This window comes from Tyto alba, unplaced genomic scaffold (genome assembly GCF_018691265.1).
Source record: "Tyto alba isolate M040663 unplaced genomic scaffold, T.alba_DEE_v4.0 Super-Scaffold_9, whole genome shotgun sequence".
In the NCBI taxonomy this organism is placed as follows: Eukaryota; Metazoa; Chordata; class Aves; order Strigiformes; family Tytonidae; genus Tyto; species Tyto alba.
The window spans coordinates 37490675-37511325 of NW_024881330.1; the positions used below are offsets into that span (position 1 = coordinate 37490675).

General features: G+C 36.4%; 1 protein-coding gene across 10 annotated transcripts in view; it reads right to left on the reverse strand.

Moving 5' to 3' along the window:
• Window positions 1-20651, reverse strand: part of CSPP1 (centrosome and spindle pole associated protein 1) — a 64940-nt gene that overhangs the window by 8582 nt on the left and 35707 nt on the right. For 7 of the 10 annotated variants that reach the window (XM_042786280.1, XM_042786279.1, XM_042786274.1 and 4 more), the window contains 12 exons: window positions 19330-19477; window positions 16285-16437; window positions 13872-13984; window positions 12624-12773; window positions 11257-11403; window positions 10327-10431; window positions 9159-9225; window positions 7565-7685; window positions 6741-6886; window positions 6039-6179; window positions 2651-2691; window positions 1282-1345 (listed from right to left, as the gene is read on the reverse strand). In XM_042786280.1, the coding sequence (XP_042642214.1) occupies window positions 1282-1345; window positions 2651-2691; window positions 6039-6179; window positions 6741-6886; window positions 7565-7685; window positions 9159-9225; window positions 10327-10431; window positions 11257-11403; window positions 12624-12773; window positions 13872-13984; window positions 16285-16437; window positions 19330-19477 (1396 nt within the window). Of the gene's footprint in view, window positions 1-1281; window positions 1346-2650; window positions 2692-6038; window positions 6180-6736; window positions 6887-7564; window positions 7686-9158; window positions 9226-10326; window positions 10432-11256; window positions 11404-12623; window positions 12774-13871; window positions 13985-16284; window positions 16438-19329; window positions 19478-20651 lie in introns of those variants that run through there. The other 3 variants (XM_042786284.1, XM_042786282.1, XM_042786283.1) reach the window with 2 other exon arrangements.

The window sequence follows — 20651 nt, forward strand, 5'->3', positions numbered from 1 at the left end:
ACTGATGGACCCTCCCCTGAAGCATCCTTTCCTCATCTGTGATGTAACTAATAACTAGTATTTCCTAACCTGAAGAACAGATTGCTGACTACAGAGAGCACCGAGTGCACGGAGCAAGCCCGGAAGCCCCGTCCTCTGCCCCCCCCGACGCCAGGTTCTGACCCGTGGGTGCTCCAGGACTTGCACAGGAACAGAACAAGCTTGAACACATTTCAGATGAAACATTCTGCTTTTGACCAATGCCAGAGATAACAATCATCAGTACACAGAAACATATCCAGTTTCATCAAAAAGCAGGAATCTACTGCATCTCCCCTACAGCAAAGAGTAAAACCTTGTAAGATGATTTCCCACAGATGATTGAAGAGAATTTCAGGTACTGTAATGTCTACTAATGGAATATAACATATAGTTGGTTGCTTTTTTTAAAAAAAAAGAAGAGTAGATAAGTTCCAGCCTTATTATCTCCAGTGACTGGAAACAAAACACATCTAAACCAGCACTTCTACAGACATGCATATACAGGTTGAATAAAGAGACATAGGATGTGAGACAGTGTCTTCTCTACAAAATCTTAAGGAAACTAAAACCCATCTATTTCAGATGATTAAAAAGTAACGATGTTTACAAGTACAGTGTTACAAGTTCTACGAAATGAAGTAATGTGTGAACAGCAGAAAAGTGAGTAATTTAGAATGAATCACTATTTTATACCCATATAATCGTACTTAAAATTGAGCATACTTGTGAAACAAAAGAACAAAAATGGAAAGAAGCACGGGCTGCCCAACACTTTTATATTTCATTATGGACAGCTCATAACTGTAAGCTGTGACTGCTAAATAAATTATTTTACTTGCTGCGGAACAACAGAAGAGCAATCCTTATTCTACCACTGTAACACATTTTCTGAACAAATATTAGCTTTTCCTTATCCGAAGCTGGGAAGATGTCAAAAAAAGCTCCCTGACAAGGCTACTATCCCAGTCAGATCATAGTGAGCACAGAAAGATGCTTCCTCAGGAAAAGCTGTGAAGTGGTATAAGGCAAATGAGCAGCATCATTAATCTCAGGTGTGACCCACACAGATTTACTGCGGTACAATTCCACAGAGATTTGCCTTTTAATGTGGAGGAATAGTTTCCTAATACTTGAAAACAATCGCCATAGATACAGCCACTGCAACTTTTAGAACAGGAATAATCATTTTAGAGACACATCATTAGATTAAATGACATGTTTGTACACTTATAACACGGTTAAGGGGAGGTATAAACTCACCGATAAAAGCGCTATCTGACTCCAACAGTGAATTTTTCAAGAATTCATCAGATTCGTTCCTGAACTAGAGAAGTGAAACAAAAGACATGCAAATTCAGATGCCTCAATATCTTTCTTGGGACAAATTCTAATTAATGTCAATTAACCGCCAGACTTCTGCAAAGCAAACAGCAGCTTTACAGTCTTCTGTACTATTCCTTACTTGATGGCTATAAAAAAACCCTATACATTTTTAAATAAATCATGTTCTTGTTAAGCATTAGGGGTTTTTTGCCTTTCCTGTGGTAATCCCATTTGCTGAAATTGCCTACACAAGGCAACTGTTGCGGTGATTTGTGTAACACAGACATTTCCACCAAGAAATACGTCCTCGTCACTCCGCCTCAGTTGCAGAACAGTTGTGCTAGAAGCGAGCTTTGCACCCGAGGTTTGTACAAAGTAATTGATCAAATGAAGAATGGTTCCTTATGTTTCAGTTATCTCACCACATACAATATTTTATATTAAAGCATTAAAATAACAACTTTCTTCATAGTAATAACAAGCACCAAGAGTAATACTTCTGGTTCATTGCATAGCTGCAATCATTTGTTACAGAAATTCTACTACGCAATAATTTGTGATGAAAACCACTCTGAAATCAAAGCAGTAGAAACTAGCAGAGGAAACAGAACAAGAGAAAACACATTTTTTTAACTGCAAAGCATTGCTCTGAAGAAGAATTTCAGGCAATAAATTGTAACTATAAAATGTGTTATGGTGTGGGGTTTTTTTTTTAATTAAAAATGTTTCACTTCTGCATGTAGTTACAGTACTGTGCTTGAGGCTAATGGATTTGCTTTTGCACAGTCTTCCATTTTGTATGGTTTCACACTCCCATGAGACACAGTTGAACTCTGTTATTGTGTAGTTTGAGTTAGTGTGGAATTCCATTTTGATGGCACTTTATTTCACTCTTTTCACCAAGTCAGAAAATAAACATCCCATTTGAGATAACAGGTCTAATTATTGACTGCCATGTGCATCACTTAAGCCACGTGAATTCAGAGCAACTGCTTCTGGCTTGGCTTTTTCTACTAATTCCCACCCCCAGCAGCAATCTAACATCACAGCAATATAACATAAGTACCGATGAATATGAAAAGAAGAGAGTTAAAGAATCAAACTGTCTCTATATACAAAGATAAACAACTTGTACATCAAGTTTAAGGAAGTTGTTACTCATTGTATTGACAAGCAAGAGTAGTAAATAAGCTTGCTGTCTTGTTACTTAAGTGTAATTCCTTTCTCCAAATCTGTGAAAAACACAGTATTTCTCACACTTGAAAAAGGCAAAAGTAATAAAATAAAAAATCTGGTTTATTCTTACCAGTCCCATCGTTTGTGGATTACTGCCAGGAGCAGAATCGTCTTGATCAACAAAAGCCACACAGACAAGAGACAAAACAATAACATTGACATAAAACCAGTTAATACTAAAACATAGTAAAAGTTTGATCAGCATATTATTACAAAAATGAAGACCACTGTGCATTACTACTATAAATTTACACGGATTGTAATGAATATTTTTAAAACATTTGAATGCAAGGGAGTCAGAAGTCTCATTTATTCGTAGCGAAGCTAAACAGTTTTACAATAGTTTTGTAGTTAAAACTCATGGATACTCAAGAAATACTGACTCTGTATTCCAGACATCTGCTTGCCAGGAATAGGCATGTTTGTGTAGCTAAACAGTTGTATTTGTATCAACAGAACTCAAGAGTACTGATGTTCTCCCCTAGGTGGGACATCTCAGCAACCAATCTGACTAGCAAGGATACCAACGTCACAATGAACTCTGTCAGATGAAATCAGTTCTTTTGCCTTCTGTCAGGGTGCCAGAAGCAGGAGACTGCAGAAAGCCCCAGGGGTGCAACATGCTGAGCACACCACATTTGCAGCTTACAAAGAGAGGTTGAACAAGACAGCAATCATTTCACAGGGGACTCGCTTAAGGATAAAAACCTCAACTCTGGAGAAGACAGAGAACCATCCTGAAAGTTAATCTAACGATGACCTCATGCACGGTGCAAATGCAAAGCAGCAAAACTGAAGTCACTCTGCATTTGGTTTAAGTCTTCAAATAAAATATTTAATAAGATCGGGTTTATTTCTTGCACCTCTCGTCTAGCAAACTTACTCAGCACGTAGCACACCTTCTGTCTGACCTTCATCCAAACCCACAGGACACGGGCTGTCACTCCTCCTGGACTGACAACCAGCTCACTCCCAATATGCTACTCCAGCCAAGCAGAGCCCAGCACTGCAGCGCAACATCAAACCTGCTCCTGCTCCTTTCCATCCTATCCCCCAAAATAATAATCGCCCAGAAGTCTGCAGGAGACTGCCTCATTTATAGGGACACAGCAAGCATTTTAAAAATTTGGGACATTTAAACAAGCATTCATTCCTCAGGTTATAGTTCCACTATTGTCCACATATTTCTCTTTTACATAAAGAATAAAACAAAAGAAAAAAGAAAAAAAAAGAAAGAAAAAGCCTATCAGAGGGAAAACAGTATATAAAGCATGTAAGGTAAAGAACACTTACATATAGTGTGGGAAAACAGGTCAGCCTTTGCTACTACAGCCTGTAATACAACATTTTGCCCACAGTACAAAAATACATACTGCTTTAATTCAATCTTTCTTTCTGCCTTAAATCAGACAATAAAACTACTCATCTATTTTCAGTGAGGGGAAGATGATGAACTTGTCTCTGAGGGAAATAAACTGGAAACAGAGATACATGGCAACTAATTAATTCTCTTGCTCAGTACACAGCAACAGACTATAAAGTTCAGTGATGTAGTAAAGCAATAGGAGAGCAAAAGAGAGAGGAAAAGCTGCTCAAGGATCCTCTATAAGCATCAGTGGAAAACTGTTTTAAAAACCAGCTGCTCCTCTACCGACTCATCTGGATTGTCCAAGGAAATACCTCTTTAGATTGTCACCATGTAAGCCTGCACTATCCATTCAGCTTTAGCATATATCTAAAATGACCGCTTGTCCTTAAAATTAATGACAAAGACAAATTTACTTTCTAGCTGGTAGAGGTTCCTCTCCAGACCACGTTAAATTAAAGTCTTCTCAGACCGGCCTACTGAAAAATATTTTAATGGCAGAAAACCAAAACCAAATCCCCCCCACATCTCAGTGGAAGCTAGAATTATTTTTCAGCATTTCAGTCAATCTCACAAAGGGAAAGACTACATAGAATCCTATGCTTTCCATTTGGACATTAAATGATGTTCAGGAGCTTGTAATTAACACAGAAAGTGGTATAGATATGCTTATTTGCAACCGTGACGTTATGTTATCCATCAACAATATTGGACACACTGTTTGAACACCAGCACATCTGTCCAAGATGGAATAAGAATCATCTTCAACGCTCACCAAGGCACCAAACTAAACACCCCGGCAAGTAACTGTCACCCTTCATATCTTGGTATCAGTTTTGTTAACCTTACTCACGTATCGGCCTATTAACAGGTAACACAAACAAGCTTCAAAGCACAACCAGTGATAAAAAGAGGCATTCTGTTTTTCTAAAGCAGTATGGACAGGAGTAACCGTTTCCCTTTCATTTGGGGCTTTTTATGCCAAACTTCCACCTCACCCGTAAGGCTACAAAAAGTGCAAGCAGCAATCTGAAATTGTACTGGGATGCCTGCGGCAAGAGGAGGGGCTGCAGGGGCTTGCTAGGCAAGGCTAAGCCACCACAGAAATAAAGTTACTTTCTCTTCAAAAATTTAGTGAGGGCAGTCTGAATTACAGAGACAAACCCTTTTCTGAGAAATTTGTGTCTTGCACTCAAAACTGAGTTGATTTATATAGTTGCAACTGTAACTTTTGGAAAGGTTGAAGCAACTCTCATGATATTTTTAAAACAACATCTCAAATAACCTGAGATACTGCTCTTTTATGACTGTTCATAAAAGATATCTGAATGAACATTGCATTTGGAATTAAGTGCAGCATGCAAAAAAGGGGCATTACATTTACTTTTCACTGCCTCTGCAATATGCAGCCAAAATATTTGACTATGCTAGGATGTTAATATTTTATTATATTAGTATGATCTCTACTAAGCGATACAAGCAACATTTTCATTCTGGAACCTCAAACTAGTTATGACATCTTACATGTGGTTTCTAAAGCAAACCCTGCTTATGGATACAGATTTCTGAAACTTTGAAATAGTCATCCCAAGACTATGGAAATAAAGGAAATTTAATCCATTGAAAGGAGACCAACGTGAAGAGACACTGGCTGCATTTTAAACAATTCACAGTTCAAAGCCATCTACTTCCTCAGTGAGAACTGAAGAAATCCCACAAGAATCTTAACTGCTAACACTTTCATCACAAGAGTTTCACTGCTCTGTAGATTTCTTTTAGAAACAGTAACCAAGCTACTTTTCTTTTGTATTTCTCTGAAGTATGATGCACTAGTTAAATTAATTATTTTCAGGGAAACAAAGAGAAACAGCCACAGTAATTAAAAAAATAAAAATAAACAAAAGGCATTCATTATTTCTATGCTTTACATTATGACAGAATTTCAGAATTCCAGTGTTTTACTGTTTTGTACTGCAGTGCCGACACTGAACTTGAAAAAAGTAGAACTAGAGCTGGTGGTTCTAAATTCTTATAAAATACAAAACAAATGAACGAAAATCATTAAAATTATTTTGGATTGTTCATTCCTTACCTTCTGTTTCTCTCCTCATTCTCATTCTGTCAAGTTTCTTCTGCTGCTCCCTCAATAGTGCCTGCTGTTGAATCTCTAAAGTCTGGTCATCTTTTGGAGGATCAGGATACATGTGCCTCAAGCCCATTCGTGTTTCAAAATCTAGAGCAAAGATATGCAACTTAAATTTTTCCCTAAACCAACTTTCCAGAAAAACATTTTTAAAGTACTGGCTACAGATAAAATGTCATAAAAATATTTTAAAAAATGGTGACAATGGCCAAGAGGATGAGCCACTTTAGCAATGATTTTACAATTTTACTATGTTAAAAAATATATTTTCTGGTAAAGGAGAAACAGAAAGTTATACAGAATCATATTTTGTTCATTAAAAAAAAAAATAAATCAAATTCACTCTACTTTCAGTAACATCATGATATCAAATGCATCAGAAGTTTAAGAAGTAGCAAGGACTGGAAGCCAGGTGAGTGCTCTGAGTGATAACTCAGCATTACAATGCCGTGAATTGTGTGCACTTGTAGACAAGGCCACACAGAGAGATACACACACATACAAAATGCTGTCCACAGAGTATGTTCCATGGGCAGTAGCTGTGAAGAGGCTGATTTTTATTTTTGCCTTTAAATCCTGTGTGGTGTGGAAGATGGAGAAAAAGAGCAGATGATTCATTACATTTCTTCATCAATAACAAGATCTACCTGCCTTTGTATTTAAGTTCATTAAATTCCCAGATGTTCTGTATATTCACAGGATCTTGTGCCTCCTTTGATGAAGGTCGCCTTACTGGAGCCTGCAGACGAAGCCTGGCCATCTCAAATATGTCCTTTGGATTCTTCTCTCTCCTCCCGCTTGAAAAGAACAAGCAGAATATAATTTAACACTGTAATGTTAATGAGTTGGATGGAAATATTGATAAAGCTCACATCTTTTACCCTTAAATAAAAGCTATCAAAACAGGAAAATAAGTTTGAAAATAATGACACTGCATATTGTGATACAAAAAGGGATAATGTACTTAAAAATCAAAAAAACCCCTCACACTTCATGGAGTGGAACTAAGACTGATGATCTGATGAGTCTTTTCCAACTAATTGGTATGATTAACTAATGCATTTTGGAAATAAACCAAGTTTTTGAAATAAAAAGGGTATGATTTTCAGTAAGAAAGACAGTACTACCACAACACTATGCTACTCATAAGCACATTCGTCACCAGTAGTACTGTACTTTACAGGCACAAATTATGCTCTAGGAAAAAAGGTGATGAGACATCTGGTTTGGACGACTCTCCAAGACAGAGTATTGCAACTTCCAATCTTACCAGTACAGACATTCTTACACTAAACTTTAAGATTCTGCAAAAAACCCTGTGCACAATAGAAAAAAAATAAGAAAATTTTAGATACAACTTCTATCTTTGTATTTTCATTTTACTCTCGTGTATTAGCAAACTAGCTACTAATACACAGTAGCCCTGAGCTCCTGTACAAAAATCTAGCTTCTAAAACTGAAGCGTAAATTCTTACCGTGTAATGGGTACATCATCATCACTGGCCACATTTAGCAACTGTTCCTGCAGTCGCCTCTCTTCACTGCGAAGCTGTTTCCTCATCTCTGATAATTCATTTATCACATTCTTTCTTTCCTCTGGAATTTAACACAAATAATTTAAAAATAAAGTGTCAGAGACACTTTTCTGCCTACCTCCTAAATGTAAGGTGAAAAGAAAAAAAAAAAAAAAAAAGAGATAATGAACTGTTAATTAAAACAAGGATTATATAAACACAAGAATCACAGCATTTCATACACTAGAAATTAGGTCAGAGTTTGTACTCTGAGACAGCACAAGGACCAGATCCCCTAAACAGCAGAAAGCATCCAAACTTCAGTGGAAATGTTCCGCTGTATTTAAAAATGAAAAACCTATGAAATACCAGCAAGTGGGCACTGCCAGTAAATAGCCTTAGTTTGAGATTAGCAAACCTACATAGTCCTCAGAGTCCCAGAGGCAGATGACAGGAATTGAGGTGGTACCAGCAAGTACACAACCTCATTTCTGTTTCCTGACTCAAAAGTGAGATATCTGTCTGCTCAGTGCAGACTCTCTTAAGTATTCAAGAGTTCTAATTTCAACACTTATTTTTAGCTTGTGCTTATGTTGACTTTTTAGACTACTTTGGATCTAAACTGTTTTTTTTTTGTGGTTAGAACAGCCTTCCTCCACAAGTTAATACAGTTTCATAAATTCCTTATTTTCCAAATGACATGCTTAATAATTTGATATTTTACTGACATTTTAATCTGAGTCCAGAACCTAGCAGGCAAGCAAGTTGTACTAGCTTAAATCCTCAAACATAAGATTTAATTCATATGTCTTTATATTTCTCTCATGACAGATGGTCTGAGCCAACTGATTTCCAAAAGCTGCATTAAGAACCACTCTGCCTTCCATTCAGTGGAAGAGCCGTAACTCCCCAGAATGGACCCAGGTACTGACTGATGGGCTTTAGCATTTGTAAGACATCATTTACCGTTAGATTCTACATGTTTCTTCTATACTTGTAAAAAAGAATCAGAAAAAATATAATGCTTTCCACCCATATATTGCCAAGATAGCTAACATACAAAAAGCAACAGAGATCCTCCCAGCATGTCTGAATTTTAAAATCACCAGTGAAAGCTAAGAGGAACAAGCAGAGGATTAGGCAGATTAACAAAGGAAAGTAGAATTTAAGAGTTAGGACTGCAACGCTCTACACGTTGTTCGTCTAATCCATTACTCAGACAATCCAAAACTCTCCTATTTTGCAATGTTCTGGTCACAGTGGTCACCACCACCCTGACTGAAAGATCCAGCACTTCCCATGCAGACCATTCCATTATTAGAAGTTTTAGATAAAAATATTTCCTGATGAAGACAGATAATAAATGCATTTTTATTCTGTGTTAACACTTCAGACATACCATACTAATACACTGATCATGCTAAGACAGAGAGAACACACACACACAGAAATGCAAACTTTATGAGACTATTCCTTTGCAGGCAAGAAAGAGAACAGGAACTGAGAACAATTTGGTTGTAATAGGAAGTGAGCTTGCAATAAAGATAATACCTACCAAATGCACGCAACTGATTTCTTCTAGCAGGGACAGGTGGAGAAGGAACCCTTGGTTGTGGAGGATCCTAGTGATCAAAGTGAATATGAAACGTTAATACATCAAAGGAAGAAAATATAGCAGACATAAGTACATTTCATTTCCTTATTTTATGTCGAATTTATGTTAACTACCACTACTACTGGAAGACAGAATAGTAGCCTTACAGGTTGTTAAAGCCTTACAGGTTTTTTTAAAGCTGATCTTTAAATGCATAATCCAAATTACTATGATAATATCTATAATGCACTATTCTTAAAACTCAACAAAGCAATACCAAGTACTGCAGAGACACAGAAATAAACTGACCTTCCTCTAGAACATTCTTAGCATTTAGGGAAAGCAACAGTTTTAAATAAGGTTTAAAGTCTTAAAACATTTTCTGAAACTGCACTATAAAGTATTTTGCCAAATTATCATTTTCATGTCAAATTAATTTTTAAAATTTTTAGCCCAGTTCCTATAGATAGCTGGTAAAAAAACATTTTCAATAAAAAGTCAGAAGCATAGCCTGAGATTCAAGTATCATAGATGATTATTTAATCTATTCTTCACAGGAGAAATTTATTTAAAAAAAAATTTGTCCCAGGGAAGATTAAATCAAGTGGAAGAAGTGAGTGCTCTCGGGACCACTACTGTAACTCATTCATGATGCAAAGTGAAGTGTATTAGGAGCTATAATCTTTTTGCACCTTCAAAAACATAAAAGATAAAACAATAATGCCTATAGCTAGGAATCAACATTAAACTTCATGCCTGAGCTAAGTTCTCCTCTGAGTGAACACAATGAGTTGCTAGATTAGATGCAAACTTTCTTATCCTAAACCTTGAGATTGCTAGACCCTTGGTAAATGTGACAGAGTATCTACGCTCAAAAATTAGGTGCTCGCCTCTACAGAAATGTGCATGCAGAAAAAAAATTAAAATAACACACCCTCAAAAAAGGTATTCAATACTTGCAATAAAATGGAACACTAGATTTCAGACCTACAAGACTGGCTAATATAAAGACTGGCTCCAGTTATTTGTGGTATTTCAGTAATAACTAGCAAACATTAAAAAACTGGTCGGATTTCATACACTGCACTGTCTTAAATAAATCAGTAAATGTTGGCTATAAAAATCATACTTGTGCATAGTAAGATATATGACTTTCAGCAGAGGGAATTCTTTCTTCTTTTCTTATTGATTTGTTCTGAAGAGCAGGAATGATGGGAGAAGGCTGCCTTGAAAACTACAGGGAGGAAAGCAAGACTGAAATTACATTCCTATAGATTCTGAATAAAGTATTATTTTGGACAGAAAGAGCTTGGCTAATATTTTTGACAGAAAAATGCTTTTGTTTATCTTAGTTGAATTTCTCTTGTATTTAATTTGCCTTCAACTCTTAACCACATAAAATTATTGGCAAAATTATTTCACGTGATTTTATTTTCTACCTGTAGTAACTTTAATACTTTTCTTCTATGATGTAGTTTTTAAAATTTATAGTTGTTACGTATCTTTTTTTCCTCTAGACACTTCCATTGTATCTGTCCATTTTAGAGAAATGACATGTAGAAATTTCCAGAAGAGAAACATTTCTGTAACTAACTTAGATTTTGTCCATCTGAATTCTATGTGATGGATTTCTTACATCATCCATGTCAAAGGAAAATAACTAAATTACGAAGAACATCATTGTTAACGACAAACAGTCCTCCAGTCCTCTAAATTATAAAACTTTATTTTCATTTGTATGTGGAGTTCAGCAAAAGCAGGCCATGGTACTTCACAGCAGATATAAAAATCAACTCTCAAGTGCAGTTTGGTCTTGTTTATACTGTCTTTACTATTTTTTATTAATGTAAATTTGATCAGCAAGGTAAGTTTCCACTGCAGTATGTCGGATTTTTCTATCAGCTGTTCTCTGTGTGTGCGCTAAGAGAACAACACTGAAGGTAGAGGTCTAAAAAAATCATGCAATTTCTTTAAAATTCGGTTATTTTTAAAAATTAAGAGGTATTTATATTTTTTTTAAAAAGAAATATTTGTATCTCAAAGTCACTGAAAAGCATACCATCTTCTTTTCCTCTTCCATCTTTTCTTTCTCAAAATATTGTCTAAGTTGTTCATCTTGCTTTTCTTCTTTTTCTTTTCTTCTTTTTTCTGCCTCTTTTTGCCTCTCCTCATCTAATCGAATTATTTCTTTATTTTTCAATCTTCGCTGTAACATAAACATTATTAGTACATATAAAAGACTCAACTTTAATAAAGTTTTGCTTTGTTTTTATCTGAGAGTTTAAAATTACACATCAAAGCAATTAGTATGGAATTAAAAGCCTATTTCATTAGGCTGACTTCAAACACTCAAATTAAAAACTATGCCATGCAAATACGAAACATCTGCAGTCCTTTCTCTGCTAACATCATTTAACAGAATTCCTAATAATTGCAATAAACACCAGTTTGCATCCCCAGATCTGCTGCCAGTTAAGGCTAAACTGTAGGAGTCATTTCCAAAAATTCAGATGCAAACAAAACATACTGCACTCATGCACCACCCTATCACAAGCTCACAGAGAAAATCATCATCCAGTCTCAATTTTAGTCTTGGGTCTGTGAAAAGCAATGGTACCAGCTAGCTTCCTACTCTATACCAGACCAGCTCTATTCTCCAGAAGACAAGACTCATCCAGCTAAGTTGCTCATACTAGAGATAAGAATCTAGAATTCTTAATGTTCTGTCTTAGGAATCTTGAAGTCCTACATCCTGAACTGATCTTTCATAATCCCGCACGGTACTAAAAGATTTTGCCATCTCTGATGGCCTTGTGTCCTTTTCCTACAATTATTTATGAGATTCTGAATTATGCAAATTCATTCAATTTTCCAAACCTGATAAATAAAGCTTTTGGATTTTAATTAAATCATAAGTTTACTTCCATGAAGAGTATTCACTAGATTTACATGGCATTCTTTCAAAACAAGTAGTATTCTTATCTCAGAGATACAACCTGACCAATTCAAAAAAAAGGCTTTATGAAATCTTCCTGTATATCTACATTCAGAATGCAAAAAACTCCATGAGAGATAGATTGAAGAGGCCAAAAAAAAATTTTGTCTTGTTTTAAATTCACCAATTTGACAAAGGCTTTATATCACCCTCACAAACTATTTTAAAAAGCAGAGCACCACTGTCAATTCTAAAACAATACAATTTTTCTTAAAAGAATTAACAGTACTTCAAGTGGTAGCATACCATAAAGAATGAGAAGAATGTGCTAGTTAATACAATCTTCTACCTCTCCTCTGACTAACGTAGACCCTTTTAAAAATAAGGCCAATTCACAGAACATTTCTCAGTTTACCTTCTTAATCTAGAGGACAAATATTACAACGCATGAGTTTAGGATGGAAAAAAGTCAAGGTATCAAAATACTGCACCTCCTCCTCTTTCCTTCTTTTCTCTTCTTGTTCAACTTCATATGCTTTCTGAATTCTCAGCCTCTGTTCAGCTATTCGTTTCTCTTCTTTTTCTTCTTCCATTCTAAGTTTTTCTCTCTCTGCTTCTTCCCTACGTCTCTTTTCTTCAATCTAGAAAATAAAGCAAAGATTTATTCAACTGTCAATCACCAGCAATAATCTGATGAACCACATTTACCACCACAACCTTCTATGGACTTTTGCGGTACCTAATTGTGCAACTGAAGACTCTACGGAGTAACTGAAAGAATTCTAGGGCCAGTCTTATGTTTCAGCTTCAGAATTCCTTTCAAATTAGATGACATTTTACTATTTCTGTTTGACCACTATTTACTGAACCACCCTCCAGTAAGAACACCAATTATAAATGCTCCTAATAAAACCTGCATATTCCCCAACACTTAACTCTACTCTGCATGTTCTGGAATAACACGTTTCTTCACTCATTAAATAATGGAAGATGGGAAACCAAAACAAAAAAGACATAGCAATTAACTTTTTCCTTTCCAAAGTTATAATATTTTCAGACACAGTATTGACTTACTGACGCAAAAGGTCTCCCCATTTTTTATTCTTTTCGTCAGCACTATACAAGGAAAAAACCTTGATCTTTTTTATTTAAGAGATCCACATCAATCTACTGTATGACATTCGTACTCTTTTAAATTATCTAGGATTTCCTTGACATTGATGTTTAATTAAATTGATAGTTAATTCCTGTGGCATAAGATTATATGTGAAGTATTATGAACAGAAGACAGAAGGTGGTAGAAGAACAGTCACATTTCATATACCCATCAATAAATAACTACATTATTATTGTCTCACTGATCACCATTTCACTCTGATGAACATTCATTTGTATCATCTAGACTTCCAAGGGCAAACATCCTTGTTTTTTACATATTTATTTATGCAAACTTGTACCGTATGCACAGTTTGAGAACTCAATACTGTATTTAGAGAAATGTGCTCAGAAAAAAAAAAAAAAAGACTGAATCTGGATTAATGAAGCCAACTATTAATAGCATTCCTTATGTAAGGCAAAATCCAAGAGACTCAATAGCATATAGCTCTTAGTATACCCCTTGTGTACAGAATTGGCTATGATTGCGTAAGATCTCTGTCCAGCAATACCTTATGATTTACTTTGACTGTAATCCCTCTTTTTAAAATTTATTTAACGAGATAACTGGTATGCACATTCACCTGTAGACGAAGAAAGTTCTTGTAGGACTCCTGTCTCTTAAGATGCTGTGGAGATGGTGGTTCGCCAAACACATTACCTCGAGCAAAAGGAGAGGTCTGTGCAAATGCAAAACCTACAGGAGGGGGAGAAAGTTAAAGATAAATATCAAAGCAAATTTAAGACAACAAGCCAGAGTGAAGAAGTAGGAGTCTGAGATACTTATAGCTATAGCTGAAAACAATAGCTGGGATTAGAAGTTCTTACATTGTCTGCCTAGAATACTGTCAGGTTTTAACTGTTTGATTAATAATGTCCAATCGTGTTCTCTTTTTACAAAATTACACCTACAAAAGTCCTATATTCTACTGCCCAATCAACAGTTTAGTATCTAAAAATGTTACCTGTAAGTTAATTAGAATAGCAAAGATTTTACATCTCATAACTCTACTGCTTGTAATTACTCTGACTTAGCACATGTCGTTCTGTTCCTCAGGTTTATTCACTTTTTAAAACCAGAACATCTTAACAGAACAAATACTTAGGTAAAATAGCAATGGATATTACAAAAAACAAAGCCCAGAACTGGCAAATAAAATTCTAAGCAGTCAGAAAATTGAATTCTGCCAGTATAAAGTGCCTTCCATACTACAAAGTTTGAAGTCTCAGGTCTTCTTTAGCCCTGAGTTACAAATGTGTTGTAACCACACCGTCCCAAAAGCTCTAGATAGGAGGATTAACCTCCGATACCACAGAGAACAGATTTTGCATAACAGTATCCCTACATGAAGCAGAGAAGAAAGGAAGCAAGTAAAGGAAAAGTAGAGCAAGATGTGTTAACTTTTCAGCTGACACAGCATGTTCCTCATTCGTATCATGTCTGCTCCAAAGGACAGTGCCTCAAGGATGTGCAAGAGCAATAGCTCCACTGAGCTGAAATGACCACTGCTGCAGCTGTTTTCATGTTCCCCCCTTATCATATAGGACATCATCATACAGAGTGATGTTCCACCCAAGTCAGATGAAAGCAGAAATAACACATTCCCATAGGAATGCACGTGTCTACTGCTACAGCCTAGCCTCAGGAGCATGTGCTTGCATATCAAGGAATACACTTTGAGGCTAGTGTTATTTTTCCTTACATGGACTCACTGTTTGAATCCTTCCAAAACATAACTAAATTTACATGTGGCTCTTTCAGGATGGATTTACTTCACACGGATATACTTCATGCAAAAAAGCAGAATAAAGTTTCTAGACCATTTGAAAGGCATGGACACAAAACAAGCAAGCTACAATGCAAGGTATCACGGAATGAACTTACTATGTACCAACTACTATCCTTCGAGTTCCCCTTTTAATGGGGTAGTATACAAAAAACCCACAAATCCAACCAAACAAAACAAAACAAACAAACAAAAAATCAAAACCTACGTAAAGCCACTTTTCTGCTTGACTATTCAGATGGAAGGTGCAAGACCATAAAGTTCCCGTCACTGATCTGCACCACCTTCTGATCCCAAAGTGTTCTACTCAGGGGCCTCTTTGCTATCCTGCATTATTACTGTATTGGCCTTACCTCTTTCACTTCTTACTAAATGGTTAAATATACACTGTGTTAGGAAGAAATAGCAAGAGGGGACAGAACGAACAAAAATAACCTGATTCTACACCCAGTGGTCAGGACACTGAATTGTAATGGTGTGAAGTAGTTCCACACCCCAAATACCATGTAATTCTTTATACAGAAGTGCAACGGTTCAGGAGAAAGAAAAGCAGTATCGAAGCTGACTTGAGACTTGAGGAAACCACCACTAATTGCGACCTTTGCCCATCCCCGACTAGGGACAGATTTGGAGTACCACAGCTCTCTTTCAGATGTATAACAAAACATATTAAGAGAAAGATGTATTAGTTTTTAAATAGGAAAATAAAATAAAATCCCTAAAATTTGGAGGCAGTGAAGAGGGCTATATATGTACCCAATTTACCTGTAACTTTTTAAAACTTATTAATCTAGTCACAGTACCAATTTCATCTTAACCTGTAACATCATACATCTGCAGGCCCTCCTCCTCCTTTTAGTCCATCTTTTCTCCTACTATACAGTTGTATTTTACTGTGTCATTTAAAAGTAAAACAAGTAAGTATGAAGATTTGATAACACTGAACATGGAAAACTAATATACTGATCCTGACAGGTCAGTGCTAAAACAGTTACTAGTTATTACTACTGACAAGACAGGTAAGAAAATACATTTTCGGTGCACACAGTGACAGCAGTGAAGAAGGTTGGGAAAGAGGCATGATACTGACTTTGCAGGTAGTGAGCACTAACACTATCATAGGACTACTAGAAAGGACTAAAGAAACTAGAGAATTTTGATCACTAAAACCTATAATTAATTAGAACTGTAATACAGTATTCTTAAAAACCTGCTATTTTATTTGTAGATGCTTCTGTGTTCTCAGGTCTTGGGGAGGCCAAACTTAGGTCAACAGAGACAATAGCCCTTTTATCTTCATATAGTCTTGCCTCTGGATTAAGATATGCATCTTCGTTTTGCTTGTGCATCATATTCAAGTCCGCTAAAGGAAAGGGGAAATAACTGTTTATAATATTTTATTCTCATAATAGGCACTTTCACCATAGATTCTCAAAAATACAAGGATTTTTGAGCAGACTCCACTTTTCCTGGGCATACCACCTATGGGAACAAAAAATTTCAGCGAAGAATATAGAAGCTATAGGTGAAATACTAGTCATTAAAAATTTATTTTGTTGGTTTTCTTTTGCCAGGAATTATTCTTCACAGCAAACCTCCCTTCTTCCCCACCCAAAAAATGTTAAGAAATGGAAAGATAAAGAGTTCAAAGACAAAAATGACTGACAAGTCTGTGCTGACAAGCATGTATTTAGAAACCACCCCTTCCTCTATTTCCTTAAGGCTGTAAAATACTTTTGAGTTTATTATTGCTATTTTGAGTACTGAATCTCTATTTGATTACTATTAAAGGCAATAAGCACAACTGAACTGTTGAAGTGTATTTTGATCTTCATGTCTTCAGTAATAGTCCAGGCATAGATTTCTGTATGTAAGCAAAACCATGCGATCCAACATTTTCAGTAAGATTTACACAGAGCCTCTCAGTTACCATAAAAATCCTGATTAAAGATGTTAATTTCAGCTCATTTCAAAGTGTTACAATACTATATGTAGAAGGCTCATTTCAAAACAAAAAAGTACTACACAGGTTTCAGATTATCTTTTCAAATAGTGTTTCTGATAATGATGAATTAATAGTCATTTAAGCACACAGATTCCAAGAATTTTAAATTACATCCCTCTCTGTAAAGCAGCCTTTGCATACATCAGTGTCTCAAAAGCTATTTACAGACATTTTCAAGAAGATAAAAAGACAAGTCACACTGCATAAAAAAGAGACATGGCAGAAAGCATGTTATGTTTCACGACATTTGACTCATAGCTTATCCATCATGGTGCTAAACTACTGTGGGAAAAATAACTCTACATGTGTAATTCAGGAAAACAGCCTAAGAAACTTCTTTCTCTTGGTTCCTCTTTTATGGACAAAGATAAGCTTCCCACCAGGTACATGCAGAGGTCAGGCTAATATAAGACACCTACATTTTCCTCTGACACACTCTGCTCACACCATTGTAGAGCACAGAGAAGAAGCCAGACACTTAAATGCAGTACCTGAAGTTAGGCAGTGTGAACACCTCTATCTGCCCTGGGGACAAACACAGGCTTCAATCCTCAACACAAGTTGCTCAACTTTGGGCAAAAAAATCTTTAAAAAGCATTTAAATTTTACCCCCTACCCTCAAACTACACTACGAATTTAGCCCTATGTCATTCGGGTGTCGTAAGCTGAAACTAATTGTTTATATAGAAACTCTTATCCAGTAAGTGTTCTATGCTTTGAAAATTCTCCCATTTTATTACCAGGAGACATATTTTAACAATCTAATCAGAATTCAACATCATACTCCAGTAACAAGAAAATCAATTTGCTTCACATTAGAAATCAATAGTGTACTGGTTTTGGCTGGGAGAGATTTAATTTTCTTCCCAGTAGCTGGTATGGTGTTGTGGTTTTGGGTTTGTGCTGGAAACAGCGTTGGTAACCCCGGGCTGTTTTCGGTGCAGCCCAGCAGAGCTCACCCAGAGCCAAGGCCTTTTCTGCTCCTCCCGCCGCCCCACCAGCGAGTGGGCTGGGGGGGCACAAGGAGCTGGGAGGGGACACGGCTGGGACAGCTGAGCCCAACTGACCCCAGGGACATCCCACCCCACAGGGCGTCCTGCTCAGCGTGTAACGCTGGGGGAAGGAGGAGGAAGGGGGGACACTGGGAGCGCTGGCGTTTCCCTGCCCAAGTCACCGTTAGGTGTGAGGGAGCCCGGCTGTCCTGGGGATGGCTGAGCCCCTGCCTGCCCCTGGGGAGTGGGGAGGGAAGCCTGCTTGGGCTTGCCTTGTGCGCACGGACTTTGCTTTGCCTCTTAAACTCTCTTGATCTCAACCCACCAGTTTTTCCTCACTCTGACTCGGCTGATTCTCTCCCCACCCCACAGTGGGGGAGTGAGTGGCTGTGTGGGGCTTAGTTGACAGCGGGGGTTAAACCATGACAAATAGTTATAAAATTGTAAGACTCCCTCACTCAACTGCTAAAGGGAAGAATGGAGAGAGCTCGCACAGGCCAAGATTTTGAAATACACAAATCTAAGTGTGCCCACTGAGCACTATTTTTATTTTAGAATAACTATTCCTGTAGGGTTCACTAGGAACTAGGATCAGGAATTTGAGTTTTAATCTTACATCTATCTCTGAGGTACTGGAGGAGTGGATGAACAACTTTTCCAGATAATTGCTGTCTCCCAGCTCACTACTCTCATCTTGTAGAAAAAAGCACTTGGAAAAAAATAAACCTTAAAAAAACATTAGTGATGACTGCTATTTATATAGCCATTTACCAACAGTGTTTAATTGGGGAAATTTAAATATTTCACTTAGTTCAAACATGCTTCAATTTTCCATGTCACAAGTAGAGCTTTCTAAGCCTAGAAGTTATTTTTTAAAATAAAAACAATAAAAAAAAACCCTGTTCCTGGAAAACATTTAAATAAAAGTCTTCACAACAGACTTTAGCACATTTGTATTGCAGATGATTTTAACTGCTTGTTTTCCTCCTTCTCCTTTTACTATTGCATTGTAACTTCACTTAGAGTTGATATGGTTTTCCCATTTTGCTCAAATTGTACTCTTCGAATGATTCTACAGAAATCAAAATAATTTTACTCAAATATTCCTAGAGCACATCTGCTTGAAACAAGTATGTCTATTTATCAATAAAGGGCTACTGGTGTTGCAAAAAAAGGAATAACATATCTGAACAGAGCCCTTTTGAGAGTAAGAAAACACCAATCTTGAAAAGACAACCCATAATTTTGGCAAACATACTTATCAGATTTCCTTTTGCATCTCTGAGAGGAGCACCACCACCACCTTTTCCCCAGGGGTTGTAATTCCTCATTTCTGCTTCTAACTTGGCTTCGTAGCGCTCCTTCTCCTCTCTCTCTTGTCTGCGTCGTTCCTCTCTCTCTCTTATCTAAAACCAAACAAACCAAAGTCATTTGCATGAAAATATAATATTAAGTATAATTTTAATAAAAAGTTAATGGAGCAAGCTGAATGATATCATTATCCATTCCCCCCATCAGTATCAATTAAATGACAAACACTTCACCGCCTCTACTGCAGGCAGTGCATCAGATACTGTTGTCAAAACAGGCACAGAGAAACATACAGATACACATTCTAAAACTTCCAAGTTCCAGAAATGTTCACATCTGACACTTGCAATAGATCAAAAGTCCCACATCTTTGGATCTTTGTACAGAAGTTTATACTGTCTGAAAATTAAACAGGCAAAATTCTACAATACCACAGAACTTGCTTCTCTTAACTTGGTATAATTTGTTTAAGCAAAACTTAGACTAGAGATGACGTAAGAAACACTCCTAACAATAAATGCCTTAATAGAAGACTATACTGTTCTATAAACATTTATGAAATAGTTTTCTGTAGTAATACATGATGATGTATGCAAATAACACAGAACCGTTCATAAGGTTAGTTATTTCTTCTCTTCAAAATCAGGTTAAGTTTATATAACTAAATCTCCTAGTAACTTAATGTAGCATTTCTAAAGAGAACAGCTGTTAAAAAAGTCCATCTTCTTCCAAGCTTTTAAAGCATTAGCTATTATTCACATAGCTGAAATGTACTCATGTATTTTTCTTAGGTTTGTTTCTTCTGTGCATTAGACGAACATTTCTCTTCATCAAGTAGTCAGACAATTTTGTAAGAGAAATAATGAGAAGACCTTCTCTTTGTTTTCAACTATAAGCAGCACAACTTTGAAAGACTGTATCACACCATGTTTATTAGACCTTTATGTCAAATTGTGCAATCTCTCATATAGCAAGATAAAATTTACTTCTGAAGACTACAGTGAGAAAATGCCTTCAGAGAAGCTTAAGTGCAATAGCAGACAATTCCTTAACGTTTATTTTATTCTTAATTTGACTGATTGGCAGCCTCTCCTTTTTCCCTATGCACAAACATAATTAGAACTAGAATATTTTTATATCAATTATTTACCTCTGCTGAAGAATAATAAGATAAGAAAACATTAGTGTGACTGAACTAGGTTCTAGCAGAATCTCTTCTGAAATAACATGTCTTATCATGGTCAAATACATTTGATAAGTATAAACTCC